The 15,561-nt window shown below is 39.4% G+C and overlaps 1 protein-coding gene and 1 long non-coding RNA gene across 2 annotated transcripts in view; both read left to right on the top strand.

Annotated features, from left to right (window-relative positions):
• Positions 1 to 8,600, top strand: part of pa2g4a (proliferation-associated 2G4, a) — a 20,301-nt gene extending 11,701 nt beyond the window's left edge. Inside the window, exons 10-13 of the mRNA XM_010766510.1 lie at positions 6,743 to 6,837; positions 6,925 to 7,052; positions 7,168 to 7,221; positions 7,320 to 8,600. Coding sequence (XP_010764812.1) covers positions 6,743 to 6,837; positions 6,925 to 7,052; positions 7,168 to 7,221; positions 7,320 to 7,382 — 340 coding nt within the window. The 3' untranslated portion in view covers positions 7,383 to 8,600. The remainder of the gene's footprint in view (positions 1 to 6,742; positions 6,838 to 6,924; positions 7,053 to 7,167; positions 7,222 to 7,319) is intronic.
• Positions 8,601 to 9,620: 1,020 nt separating this feature from the next.
• LOC104941409 (uncharacterized) lies at positions 9,621 to 11,354 on the top strand. The gene is made up of 4 exons (XR_797897.1): positions 9,621 to 9,682; positions 9,783 to 9,809; positions 10,297 to 10,319; positions 11,048 to 11,354. It is a non-coding gene; the product is annotated as an uncharacterized lncRNA (long non-coding RNA).
• The last annotated feature ends 4,207 nt before the right edge of the window (positions 11,355 to 15,561 follow it).

Here is a 15,561-nt window from a genome sequence, read left to right as displayed (position 1 = left end):
TGAGTTTTTGAGGATCGAGTTTGTTTAATCTTATCCGGGCGTCGGTTCTTTTTTTTTTCTAAATATTGTCGTTTCTGTGTTAGTTTTAAACTTTTACAGGTAACTTCGTGAGTCATGAACCAACCCTTAGGACCGTGCCTCATGACGTAGTTACCGCCGCCCCGTACCTCCGGTTAGTCGGACCGTACGACTCCCCAATCCTCGCGGGTCCTCGAAGTTATTCGCGGAAATCGCGTAATCGGTCCCAACCAAGACCACAGAAAGTCGAAGAAGAAGGTGTTATGGGGTGTATCAGCGGATACCCCAAGTCCCGTCCCTTAAACGTCCGGTTCGCTCCCTGTCCATCTCCGGTCACCAGTACAATGTGGTCAATGACCACAAACCGGCTGACCCGTCCCGGTCTAGTACGAACCTTCTTACTTACGGAGTAGCGGCATCTCGCACGTCGTCTGCTTCGTCATCGAGATTTTCGAGAACCCATGTGTCGCGTCAATGAGACCCGAACTCTTTGTGTCTCACCTGGTTTGTGGTCGTCAGACTGTACCGCGGCGGTTGGTAGCAGCTGACACCCTTGAAGTGTGACCTGAAAGTTCGTTGCTAAACGAGGAGAGGCTCGGAAAGAGTCTCGAGCCGCGGCATGCAGGTTTTACTTTATGTTTTGACCCACGCGACTGTATGCCATAATCAGCAATATTAAAATAATAAAAGGCTTGCAATATTTCAGTTGATTTGTAATGAATCCAGAATGTATGACATTTTTGTTTTTTTAATTGCATTACAGAAAATAAAGAACTTTATCACAATATTCTAATTTTCTGAGACAGTCCTGTATATGCAAGTCTAATACTGTTGATAGTATGCAGCTCATGTTGAAGGAGGGAATTCTTTTATTGATTTATTGAAAACCTTTATTCATGTGCTGATGGGAGGCAATGCCACCAGGCTGTTTGCCCCACCAACTCTCTTCTTCCTCGTCTTGAGCCCCCACTCTTATCCACACATACATAGAGATTCATTATTCTTAAGCTATAAGGCATCTTAGCCTTGGTATGCTAATGTGTAGTACACCTTAGGGTAAACTGCCAGATAGATGAATAATTGGTTATTTGAATAGTCTCTTCCACAGTTTCTTGTGGCACTTTGACTTCAAGATTATCAACAACATATGTTTCAGGGTCGTGGTTTGGACCTAAGACTAATTGGAAGAGGGCTTGTAGGACCCCTGGTTGGGTGAACTGGGGCCCGCTTCTTGTCCCCCTGCTGTTCCATTCAGCTCCCTTCCTGGCGCTATAAGGCTGCCCTATGGTACTGTGGGGGCTGTCCCACCCTGCTTCGTTAAAAGGGAGATTAAAAATCAAATCTTTCCATGGCTGTTTGGCCAGTCACGCTACTTTACACGGAGTGTCGCAGGTGGGGCCCGGAGACACCCCAGTTGAAATCCATTTAGAGGCGACATAAATATGTATACATGAAAGACTCACTCCTTTGTAACTGGAATGAAAATGAAACGTGCCCTAACCTGATATGTTGTTTCTAAATAACCTTCAAGATGAGTCAAATCGGCCCCTTAATGTCCCTCAGCTTTGCTTGTATTTACAATACACAGTAAAGCTCCACAGAACATTAGGTTTTTATGGTGGAAATTGCAAAGTTCAAAGTGCTGCTCTCTTTAACATTATGCCAACATGCCCCTCCCTTTTACACTACTACACACATTCTCTGTATGTGTCTGAAACAGGTTTTGGCACCCTGCTGCCGAGACAGAAGGCCCGGTTAAATAGACTTTGTCTCGCTTCATAAAGTCAGCTGGTTTTATAGCGTTTCCCTATCCTTTCCTTAAACTCTCTTCTCAAAATTAACAAGAACTCTATCCAACTTTGTTATACAAGCACAATGAGGACAAATAACCATTGGTCACAGTGAAGATAATAATTATTTGTTTAACCGTGTGCCCTTTATGTGTTTTGGAGTGAACATCGTCGAATGCAAAGACTAAAACTTTTTACTGTTTGTCATGTTTAATTTTTGGTTTTATAGTGAATGTAATGACAACAACTCATAAATGTCTCTCTCTCTTCCAGGCTAAGTGAGGAAAAAAAGAGAGTAGTCTACACTATTATGGAGTACTCACCCCTGCTGGACTCCTCCAATATGAGCACAGATGACTGGGGTAAAATAGGAAAGGATATTGAGGTACTTTAATTTTATTCTTATGTTTTGGATAACCTCAACAAACACCTAATCATTTATACTGTAAACGTTTAGTAATTAATGACTCCTTAAATAATTGATATTGTTTATGAAATACACAATATAATATTCCAGGAAATTACGATTGTATTCACGTCGGCTTCGAAAATGATCCACATTACATGGTCTTTTTGTCTTGTTTAGGAAAACTATGAAAAATACGATGGATTTGTGATCCTCCACGGCACAGACACTATGGCTTACACTGCCTCTGCCCTGTCCTTCATGTGTGAAAATTTAGGCAAACCAATCATTGTCACCGGATCACAGGTACGGTCTTACAAAAAAAAGTGCCTGCAGCATTTTACGTTTTTAATGCCCTTTTTAAGACGAGACACTTTCTGTCTTCAGGTGCCGATCTATGAGATGAGGAATGATGGCAGAGCCAACCTGCTGGGGGCGCTGCTGTTTGCTGGTCATTTTGTCATTCCCGAGGTGAGAAGAGGGCACATAAATCCTACTCCCATATATGATTAAAGAGACATTTATTTGACAATCTCATTGAGGGAGCATTACAAATGTGCTGTGTTTGGGAAGACAAAACAGAGTTAATAGGAGATCACCACTCTCCTTAGTGCGCTTTCCTTCTCTTTCTATCAATATTTTACATGTGTGGGGTTACATATAATTTATACATTCATTCTAAATTACCTGACCTAATTTATATGTTTATGTTGACAAAAAAAACTGATTTGCAAGGGCAGGTGTTGAGGCTTTTTGTATTCAGAAGCATACAAAAGCTCTTAACTACTTGTCTGTTGAGAATGCTTTCTAATGACAGTGTTTTGCAATACTGAGAAACAACGGCTATACATAAAGAACACTTCACAGTTATCTATCTATCAATGTACAAAATGCCGTAAGCATTTTATCCTTTGTCTTTCCTCAATTGTGGGACCTTACTAAAAACAGATTTAAGTGTTTACTCTGACCTGTGTTTTGTTCATGTATGTTATTTCCTGCTGCATAAAACCGATTTTCTTTCCCAATTCAGGTGTGCTTGTATTTCTACAACAACCTCTACAGAGGGAATCGATCTACCAAGGTGGATGCTGGGAGTTTCAAAGCGTTCTCATCTCCTAACTTGGCTCCTCTGGCCTGTGCTGAAGTGGCCATCAAAAGTAAGGCAGTAGTGGAATTTGTCATCACCCTGATGTGGACATTAAATCACTTCTCTTCACTTTAATCTGTTGTCTTTACTCTTTGTTTTCAGTCAACTGGGATACAGTGTGGAGAGCAAACACCAAAGCAAAGTTTCATGTGAGCCCTGAGATGAACACGAACGTGGGCCTGCTCAGGCTGTTCCCAGGAATCACTACTGCTACTGTAAGTGTCTGCACTGGACCACAGATATTTACACTGTCTGCCACAGCCAACTAATTTCCAGAGGTTACTCGTCGACCTTGGGCCTTGGTTGATGTGACACACAACCGAATAATTGAATAGGGTTTTTTCTCTTAGGGGAATTCATTCAGCAGCTTATCGATTGATGTGTTTCCTCTATCATTTCAAATATAATTATTTGCACACTTAAATTAACAACCCTTAAAGGGGACTTATCATGCAAAATGCACTTTTTGATGTCTTTTGTACATAAATATGTGTCCCCAGTGTGTTAGGGAACTCAGAAAATAAAACCCTCTCTCTTTTCCTCCGTACCCAAATCTCTAAAAGCGGGGGTACAACGGAGCTGATCCAGATTTGCCTCCGATATGACGTCATATAGGCAATGCAGACCCACAGCACTATCACAGGGTTCCCGCGGGGTCTTAAATTCTGATTATCAAATGTAAGAATTTTTAAGGCCTTAAAAAGTCTTAAATATGATCAAAAAAATTAGAAAGGTCTTAAATATGATTTTTAAAAAGGATTGGATTTGAAAGGTAGGCTACTTCTGTGTTGCGATCACGTCTAAATGTGTTTTGGGGAAAATTTCCGGGCTGCAAAGTAACCAGTACGGTAATAGCCTTTCAGTTCCCCCCAACAATTTGTATTGAAATAAATCAACATGGAACCAGTAATCACTAACTTTGCACCCCCCCGGCCCCTTATCGGAGAACACCCAGCTAGTAACCTAGCAACCAAGCTTCAGCTAGCGAGAGCACGCTCGTGAACCGTTGCGCCGGTGTTATGCATGCCCGCCGAGAGATGCATGCACCTCGCGGGAGCGCGCACAGCATAAAGCAAAAACTCCCAGACATTTCAATGATTTGTACGGTTTGGAAACGATATCATTTCCTTTTTGGAGGGCATGCATAACACCGGGGCCTCTCTGCGGGGAAACTTTTGCGCTGTTCCGAGTTTGTTCTAATCTGTCAAAAATGACAGACTGCTTTCAGATTTTTCCGTCATTGTTAAAAATGTTTTGTCATAGATGGAAAATATTCGGTTAACGCGACCACTGCCTCCGGGCGACGTTTGGGTCTACGTCAACCCTAAAAGTGGAGGTGCTGTGGATGCTAAATACCGTAGCTAAACACCAACATACACACACACACTTTCGAGGTTAGGCAGTTCTTTTTTTCCTGGTTTTTGGCTAACTCAGTTCTGTGTGCTGTTATGTTCAGTCATCGTTCTTATGTTGAACGTGAATACATTTACTTTGAAAGTAATTATGGGATTATATTTCTTCTTTCATAGCAATTTTCCTTCATACTTTCTTGCTGTGAAATTGGTCTTAAATTCTATTCAAAGTGGTCTTAAAAAGGTCTTAACAAATCTTAAATTTGAGTTGGTGAAACCTGCAGGAACCCTGTATCAGAAACAATGCCCGACTGTTTTGAACGTAATATGGTCGGTGTTTACATTAGCATCGCCAACACTCAGAGCCAACCTGTACGGCAGGGAGCATGTGTGTGAAGAAGCAGGAAATAAAAAGGAACTCATCTTGTGGTATAACAAGCAAGAGAGAAAGCCTTTGAGCTCCATACTGTTTCAGAAATAATCCTTGATAATCCATGATATGGCGTTTCATCACGGCAGTATCTGCCGGTAGAATCTCCCGCATGAGCAGGCATAATCTCCGCCCCTCTTTTTTTTTTTTTNGTCCGCGCTGCAAAGTAACCAGTACGGTAAGAGCCTTTCAGTTCCCCAAAACAATTTGTATTGAAATAAATCAACATGGAACCAGTAATCACTAACTTAGCAACCCCCCCGGCACCTTATCGGAGAACGCGCTAGTAACCTAGCAACCAAGCTTCAGCTAGCGAGAGCACGCTCGTGAACCGTTGTGCCAGTGTTATGCATGCCCGCCGAGATAAGCATGCACCTCGCGGGAGCGCGCACAGGTTTTTGGCTAACACAGTTCTGTGTGCTGTAGGGCTGTACCCGAATATTCGTTCGTTGGAGTACTATTCGGGTTTCAATTTCGTTATTCGTTTTTATAAAAAAAAAAATTCTTTCTTCTTCTTCCAAATTGAATTTATTGATATCTCGAATATCAACGTGCTTGTGCCTCTTCGGGGGGTGCTAACACTCAACCATAAACGTTATAGTTTACTTTCTCCGTCTTTATATGTAGATATTACTTTTCTCTGTTCTCTGTCATGTTGTTTCCAATGCAACAACAACTTCCTGTCAACAGCGCTACCTCTCCTTCAAAATAAAAGCATGTCCATAAATAGCAAGCCAAACCAAATTACACTTAAGACATATACAACTGCAACGAAAGTAACAAACACAATGCGATATCCTTTTCAATTTCAATGAACACAAATAGGGTTACATTAACAAATAACTATAAAACAACAATACTGTAGAATGTAAATGAATACACCGAAATACTCGTGTTGAAGCGGTTCGCTGCTGATTACTACTACGCCGCCGCGCTGGCCGAATATTCGCTGCTGATTACTACCGAATATCCGGAGCCCGAAAAAAGATATTCGGGACAGCCCAAGTGTGCTGTTATGTTCAGTCGTCGTTCTTATGTTGAACGTGAATACATTTACTTTGAAAGTAATTATGGGACGTATTTCTTCTTTCATAGCAATTTTCCTTCATACTTTCTTGCTGTGAAATAGGTCTTAAATGCTATTCAAAGTTGTCTTACATTTGAGTTGGTGAAACCTGCAGGAACCCTGATTAAAGATGTACATATCGGTTAATGACTTTATCCTGTGGAGCCCTTAAAAAAAAAACTAATATTAGTAACACTTGGAGTGCTCGGAAAAATATCTTCTTTTATGTAATCCATATATTCAACATTTTTGTAAAATAAATTATGAAAGAAATCAAACTAGAGTATTTTTGATAAATAAAAATGATTTCTGACCTATCTGTTGAACTGACATTTTGGGATTGTGTTCTACTTCTAACAATGATTCAGCTGTTTCTAGAGGTGCAGGACTAATGTTGCAATATTGAAAACAATAGGCCATATAAGTAAAACATTTCCCAGGAACAATAAAAGCCCTGAGACTGCGTGGGGTTCAGAGGGTCAAATATTTTTTGGCTTGAGCACTTTCTTTATTCCACCATTATTTTCAATCAGGGCGTTTGAGGATGAGGCCAAAGCCCGACTGGGTGTGGTGGAGTGTGCCAAACACGAACTGCTTCAGCCCTTCGGTGTGCTACACGAGAAAGAGGGTGAGTGTTCACCTCTTATAATGCTTTTGTCTTTTGACAGCTTTACTTTTTATTTACGTCTCCTTCCTTCTGTGTCTTTGTTCTTAGGAGAGTGTGTAGCTCAGTTTAAGTTCACAGTGCTGCTGATGGCCAACGGGCCTCACAGAATCACCAACGGGCTCTTCGATCCGGAGCTCTATAAGTCAGAGCATGAGGTGCAGGACGCAGAGCTGAGGGTGAGATAGTTAACTCACTTCTGGCATACATACAAGCGTCTTTGTCACACAGAAACTGCCTGCACTGAAGATCATATTTATTTTTATACTAAAATGTCTCTGTCCTTTCCACCAGACTTTGTTAGAGAGTTCTGCAAGCCGTAAAACACAGAAGAAGAAGAAAAAGAAGGTACATTATTTTTCTAACAAGGAACCCTCACCCCATTGACCTCGCTGTCTTTTTGCGTCCCCTCACTGATATGTTCCTCTCTCTTTCACCCTATACAGGCCTCAAAGACAGCAGAAACCGCAACTGGACAGCCAGCCGAGGAAACGGAAGCCGTAGAATAAATAAATACTGCTTTTCCATACACGGAGGAGCCCAAAGAAAAGCACGAGAAAAAACAACAAATTTCCCCAAAGTCTCTGCCCGTTACACACCTTTTTCTTTTCGCAATGGCAACCGAGGAATTTTAGATCCTACATGGATGCTTAACCCTTTACTGCACTATTGAAAAGTACTGTGTTGCTTTTTCTTCTCTAACCTCAGTAGGAAATAAACGATATTTGCAAATAGTTTTACATCTTTGCAAAGACTTGTTGCCAAATGTTATGTGAGCGACTGGGTGTTTCTTTGTTGTTTTTTAAAAATATTTTGTCCTCTTTGGTTTTATCATATGCATCTGAAAATGTTCTTTCAAGTTACACTGACTCTTACAGTGGGCGTAAATGGATCAGCTTTCTTTTTTTTATCATCCAACCAGCATTATTGGATACAGACAGATAAGTGAATCAAATTCTTAAACTTAATCTTCCTTTGTCTAAAAGAACACGTTTCTCAAGAAATTACAAAAGTTATGTAAACATTTTTATATGTGAACAAAGAATCAGTTTATAATGAAATATTTCTATATTTTACTGGAAGGTTTACAAGCTCTCAGTCAGTGTAAGATCAAGTGATGATGGTGAGTTTGTCATCCAGTTTATTAATATAAACTTGTTTTTTATTAACTATATTATGCAGTAAAGGGTTAAATTATCAATTCAAACAAAACCATATCGACACTTGACAATGAATTCATCAACTGTAATTGAAAAGTTGGCTTTTCTGTATGTAGTCAGGGTTAGTCTTCCATCATAGGCCTTACAACTTTGGTTAAATTTACAATGTTTCAACCACTTGACTCTTAACACAAAGTATTACCTGAGCACAAGACTGTGTAAACAAGCAAAAAACATACCATATCAGTTTGACGTTGGGGATCAAAACTGCTATTTACTGCCATCCCCTTGAATTTTATGAAAATATATATATACGTTCTAGTTTTGAAAACGTTTTTTCTATTGATGACATCTGCTAATTTCTTTACTACGTCATAAGCCTTGTGAAGAGTGAAAACTGAAGTGGGCCAACTTCGAAGGTTTTATGGGTCTCTTCAGTGGACCATTAAGATCCTTTAAGGTCTGAGTTTGATTTCGAGGTCTGGGTCTTGAAAGAAAGTCAAATCCTGCATTGTAGCTCAATCAGTGGGCAATGAACATCTAAGGAAATAAAAACATTTTCATACATTTCTGTTGGGTTTTTGCTGTGTTTTGTCAAACTTCAGTATTGGAAAAAGTATTAGCCCCTTGTACTAATCTATTTGGGATATAATTCGTAACATCTCAGTATGTATTACGCGATTATAGTAACATTATAGATACATTTGATTTAACTTAACAAAAACACTGACATTCCTGTCTTTTTATATGATTGATTTTCCAACAAATTTACAAAAGAATGATCGCTAATGATATCACAAATGTAACCTCTGCTTAGCATTATGTTAGTGTTTTGCATACAATATAAGCACAGAAAACATTTAGTTGATAATACAATGATGACAGTGTACTTTATTCTTAACATTACAAATAAAAAGCACAGAGTAAGTCAATCGTACATTGAAAAATAAACAGAAAAATTATAGGAAGCTGTAGATCAACTGATGAGCCTTCAAATGTGATTAAAAGGAAGATAATAGTCTGGCACCTTGAGATAATAGTTGCATGAAAAGATCAAGAATAAACCTTATCTCATTTCTAAAGATTTGTATGTCATTATTTAGAAAATAAAACGTACAGGCATGGCCAAGGTTCAAGGCTTTTATTAGTCATAGGTACATAGCTACAGTGAGTTATGAGGATGAAAATCTTAGGTCCCAGGTCAGCGCAGTTATTGCTGTCTGTATAATAATAATAGTTATTATTATAATATTAATAATAATAATAATAGTTATGAGTAATATTACTATGATTATTTTTATAAGTAGAAGTATTTTAAAAATAAATTAACAATTATAATAATAATAAGTGAATTCTCTATGTAGGTGTAACGTTAAAACGTCAGCCTTTCAAAACAAAGCACAAGGTCTATTGATTCCAAAAATATTATTCTTGCTTTTGTTAAAGGTCCTGAAAGCTGTTCCCAGTTTCAGTATCGTTTTGAAAAAAAACAACTATTATTTATTTAAACTGGGCGACCTTCCTTGACTACATTTCCCAGCGATTGTAGGAAAAACAACAGTTGGCGGTTGAGCATGACGTCATTTTTTGTATAAAAGCCGCCCTCGCTCTTCGTCACATCCTCTTTCCATTGCTCTTCTCGCGCTGAGGTACGTTGAACATTTTAACTGCTATCTGAATCCAAACTAATCTTTATGTTTTACAAGTCATCCGCAGTTACTAATAATTGTATATGTATTGTTTTCACAGAACCTTCTCCTCACGATGAGAGCCAAGGTGAGTTGACCAACCTGTGTTGGTATATTAGTGTTGATCTTCTTCCTGTCCTAGACAATGCTGCTAGCTAGCATCTCATTATCACTGCCTGTGCTGCTTTTTCTTGACTTAATAACTTAAACGTGTTGCTAGACGAAGCTGTTTCTTCTGTAGTTATTCTAACAATAGCTAATCTTCAGTTTGTACTTCTATTTGTGTTGAACGATGTGTGAAGGCTTTTGGCGCAGCAAGGCCCTCTTCAGTACATGCTAAAATGCTAGCTAGGGAAGCCCTCCTTGATATCTTGTCTGTTAATGAAAGGAAGACGTCTTTTGGTGACTGACTTAACTGCTTTAATGTGTTAATCACCTTTATAGTCAGCACTGCAGTATGTGGTTGCATTAGTATTATGAGAAGCATGCAGTCAATAAGGGGAGGAAACACATGGCCCAGTGAATGCACTTGCTGTGATGTTGAGCTAATAAATATTTCTCTTTTCTTCTTCCAGTGGAGGAAGAAGCGTATGCGCAGGTGAGCAATGATTCCATTTATTTAATACAAATAAGTTGCACTAAATGTTTCATGATTTTGATGCATGCACTATTGAAAATCTGAGTTGTGGGGCTAAACAAATCGAGTCAACTGTATCACAGTAGGTGCAACAGTTGTTTATAAAAGTGTTAAAGATACTCAATTGGTAATATGGTGCAGTGAAAAAATCCAGACTTACTAAAGGTTCCAGTTCTTTAAAAAGACATGCACCATTATATGGCAATGAATACATTTATGGGGGGAAATCGGTCACATTGCTTATACAACATTTATTTCAATATCTGTATTAACAGCCTATTCCACAGACATGTCCCTTGGATACACTAAATGATTAATGTTGTAGATATTTCCAAATGGGGATCTAAGTAATTACTTTAATTGTGCACATTTTGACTTAACCTTACAACTGAATACTTTAAAATGGCCTTATGCACTGTAAATCAGTCAGCCTCATGACTTTGAAATGTAAGCATTCATTAGCTTTAATGAGCTGTCCAAAACAGAGGTGGCATTTTAAAAACTATTTTCCTTTGGGCTCGACTTAAACATTAATAAGGGATATTATACTTTACCCTAAATCTAGTGTTATGGGTTAATTGAATTGGCAATTAAACTTATAAGGTCACTAAGATGTCAGTGTATTCTTAAATGGCTATTGTGCATTAACTTGAACATTTATTGACCTGCTGTATTGTTTCTTCTAACAGACTGAAGCGTAAGAGGAGAAAGATGAGGCAGAGGTCGAAGTAGGCCCTCTTCTTCTTCAGCTGTATTCCCATCGGAGCCTCCCCTGATGACTGAAGCGTGCGGCTGAAGTGAAGCCTCCATCAGTGGATCGAAGGCCTGCACCTCATTTCTGCTGACTGTGCGCCTCATGGAGCCGGCTGTGAACGTCTGACTGGACGAGGCTAAGATGCTGGACGACCTCCCGACATCAGAATTACAGTTGTTAATGGACCAGAATAATACTGTCTTGTGGTGTATTTAACAATAAATGGAACCCTTTTAAAAATTTACCCATGGTTTCAGTCCGTTTTGTCCTCAGTTCTTTTAGCTGCTAATCCGAGGCCTCAGTAGCTTGGTCTGAAACATGGCTCTGGCATGTGTCAGTCATCTTACTAGAGTCTCTTTTGGGTGTGTGAAGCACACATGACCTAAATGCAGTGTAGTGATGTGTGGCTGCAGCCTGCTAAGAGTCTGGAACCAAGTGTTAAAAACATGAGTTTCCAATTACCTTAAAGGTGTCCTATCATGCAAAATGGACTTTTTGAAGTCTTTTATTCATAAATGTGTTGGGGGGGGGGGNNNNACTCACAAAGTGTCAGAAAATAAAACCCTCTCTTTTCCTCTGGAGTTGGGAGTGAGAATGGGTTGGTAGAACAGAGCTGATCCAGATTTTTGTCTGATATGACGTAATATCAGAAATGTGGGCTGGCTTTACACCCAAGGCTCTCAGAAAAAATGTTGGTTTTTGACGCAATATGGTCTTTGTTTACATTAGCAAGCATCGCTAACACTCAGAGCTAACCTGTAATGGAGAGTATGGCCCTTTCTCATTTAATCAAAGCCCCCTCCTCGACTCCTCGGTCCTCCGGTAGTGACCCGGAAATGAATTTCAGCGCGCCATGTTGAAGGACATCTCATTTCTCTAAATGCACTTCGAGGACCGAGGATCGAGCGTCGAGGAGGCTCTCTGGAGGAGCTACTCTGATGGGTCCTCCACGGCTCCTTCGTGGATGCATTTCCGGGAACAGAGACGTTTCAAAGAGTGGTGACGCACTTATCTCAGCCAATGACAGCTCTGCATGCATCCCCTGGATATTATTTTATTAACTGCTCTCATCGCAACGCGAAGTTTACAGTGAGAACAGCTGTGAGGTCCGTGCAGAAAGCAGAGCAGTGTGTAAAATATATATCACTCAGTATAACAGGCCTACTCTCTTTATTTGCTTTAGTTTAGTAGATATCTACAAAGAGTCGATACTTTTCTAAAACCATTTAGTGGTTCACATAATAAAATACACAACGGCTGATTATATGCTTTAGGAGCTAGTTGTAGGTGTGTGTGCTAGGCTACAGTGTGTGCGTAGATGCGGCGGACAGACAGGTCTCAGTTGGTTTGGTGTCCTCTGCTTACTTTTAATACTTGTAAATAAAACTTATTTAATTTTTTATTTAAATATATAAGTGGTCATGAACACATCTGTCCATCAGACAGAGTGCTGCTGTGCCTCCTGTCATCATTAATGGACGTCTCTTTAAAATGACTGCTTAGAGGAGGGGAGTTGAGAAATGAGAAAGGGCCTATGTGTAAAAAAGCAGGAAATTAAAAAAAGGAACCCTGTAGTAAACCTGCAAGAAACAAAGTATTCGAGTACCATACTGTTTCAGAAATAATCCTTGAAGGGGTTTGGAAAATGATATGGCGTTTAATCAAGGCAGAATTTTGCTGCATCTGAGCAGAGCAAACGGCTCGTCAAAGACCTCACCGTTTGCCTGCGTGCTCAAAAGGGGGCGGGGCCAGCAGCTAGTTACAGAATCATTACTTCTCTAACTGGGCTGAAATAGAGGGATATGAGGGATGTCTAAAATTCATGATCTGTTTGGTATTTTGAGCATAACACAAAGACATGTTTTTATATATTTGTATGAGACTCATATATGCCTAAAAATAGCATGATAGGAGATATTTAAATTAGTAAGACTTGTGGTAAGTGAAAACTCTAAATACATGTGTTTAGTCTATGCATTGCTGTAATTCCTCTTTTTTAATAGATAGTTGGGATATTATCATGTTCCAGCAGCAGTGTCAAGCATTACACAAAATGTTTTAAAATTGTGCAATAAGGTACAAATATAATAAATCAACATTAGCGGCAAGAAAGGAGAGTAAGAATAAAAAGTGACATGGATTTGCAGCTTGAAATGTGCTAACCTTCCACCTCCAATTTAATACACCAAACAACTTGTCTTTGTCGAGTGAGCACTTAGTTGTGTTCACATCAAGGACTTTCTGTGTCAGATTGTGTCTCACTTGAGTTTGATTACTGTCAAAAGGAGCACTGGATGCCACTTCAGACTTTAAATGTTCTAGTAATATGTTTTTATAACATCTTTAGTAAAACACATTTTTCTTTAACATTTGCATTATCCAGGGGTTTACAAACTGGCTGGGATGAAGACTTACTGAAGGTGGAGAACCTCAAAATGAAATATAGATCTTTTATTTTCTTGAAATGTATGATATGAAATACACCTTTATAACGTGTATATATGTCGCCTGAATTGGGGATTGGGAGGGTGTACATTGGTAAAGTAAAATGTAACAACCAAATAATCTGCAGGGTTTGATATTGTAAGATCATTATTGATTTCATAAAACCAATGAAAAGTAATAATACTGACAAAGAAACAATGTAAGGAAATTAATATCACAATCATTTTAATAGCCAATAAACTCAAAAATAAATTCAGATTAAATTATACAAGAAGTGTTTTGAGCTCCTGTAACTCTGAAAAAAAGTTTTCATTTTAGATTAGATCAGATCCTTTAGGATGTTGCCTGAAAGAAACTGTGTCTCGGTTTTGGCAGGATCTTACAGCTGGTTAAATATCAGAACTGGCAATCATTACAAGATCAAGTAGATCTAGAACAAGTCTCAGAGTAATAATCATCTAAATCAATCATACCGAAAGGTATAAATGTTGTGCTACAAGTTAAAGTTATATATATAAAATAAGAAAACTATGAATAACACTAGTATAAAAATACTATCCTTCATCAGCCCCCTGTTCTTCAGCACAAAAAGTACCCATTGTGCACAACGGAAACATTGTGTATGTTATATTATTGGATTATAAATAGTGATGCATTCATGTTTTTTTATTTGACTAATTACGCATTTGGGTGGCTTTTACACGTCACCAAGGGATTAATACAGTTTATCTTGAAGTATTATTACCCATGATACATATTTTTGTTAGATATTGAACCTCAAATGTTACATTTTCACAGTATCAAAAACTGTCTGATAAGTAGTCGTACTTGTAAGTATTAGAACCTCAACATTGTAATTAAATGCAGTACTTGAATAGATGCACTTAGTTACTTTCCACTGTGACATATTCTGGCTTGTGTAGTTGTTTTATATACTAAGCAACTGTTTCTTTCATTAGGCTTTTTCAATAAAAAGGAGCCTGATAGTTGCACCCAGTTTTAAGGAACGTCACACATCGCGAGGGGGCGCTCGAGCTTCTCCTTAATGTTGTACATCGAAGAAGAAGAAGAGTCAGCATTGTAAACACAGGGATATGGCTGACGAGAGGGCTGCAGAAGAAGACAACCTTAACGACATTATGGGGAACCAGCTGCAGCTTTTACCAGGTAACGGTGCCCCTCAGCGGGGGACAGGGTTAACTGCCGGGTCTCATCGGGGCAGCGTCCGTCTCCCCGTGCTGCTAACTGCGAGCTAACTCTTCCTCAACAGGCCACCGTCACACATCACACCCTCACTGACTCTTTTTATAGACCTCACACTTTGTTTCGTTTTACCATCAACGTGGCTTATTAAGAGGATAACGAGCAAAAATAAGCTCTCCAAAATTGTTAGTGATTTGCAAGCCCCACAAACAACTTACGATATATTTGACAGTGTTGCAATCAACAAGGCTAAACAAAAACATAGCTAACAATCTCTATAAGAGGTATTTTATTACCTAAGCCATAAAGGCATTACACTGAAAATGATGAGGGAACGCTTGCTTTTTTATCAAATGTCCTTCCTTAATTGTATAACTTACCACTCCTACATGCCCATTTGCACTATTGTATCTATGTTTTAATGGTGTGTAGACACATATCGAGGGGTGCACACAACTTTCTTAGTGAGGTACTCAGATGAGTACCTGGAGTAAGTGTTTGGTACTCCAACTTCCGGCTCCCCTCAAAGTTCCCATGAAGCCCTCTGTATCGCGAATATCAGCGGGTGGGGGTGCTAGTGGAGTATGATGAAGCCCTCTGTATCGCGAATGTCAACGGGGGTGGGGGGGTGGGGGGGGTAGTAGTAGAGTATGATGAAGCCCTCTGTATCGCGAATGTCAACGGGGGGGCGGGTAGTAGTAGAGTATGATGAAGCCCTTTATATCGCGAATGTCAACGGGTCGGGGGGGGTAGTAGTAGTAGAGTGCAAAGCTTCGTGACACAGAGCGTGTGAACGTTGTG

Source organism: Notothenia coriiceps, unplaced genomic scaffold (assembly GCF_000735185.1).
Source record: "Notothenia coriiceps isolate Sejong01 unplaced genomic scaffold, NC01 NC01_scaffold00003344, whole genome shotgun sequence".
NCBI classification, from domain to species: Eukaryota; Metazoa; Chordata; class Actinopteri; order Perciformes; family Nototheniidae; genus Notothenia; species Notothenia coriiceps.
Note: the sequence above shows the minus strand (reverse complement) of the source record. Positions and strands in the feature narration are given on the sequence as shown.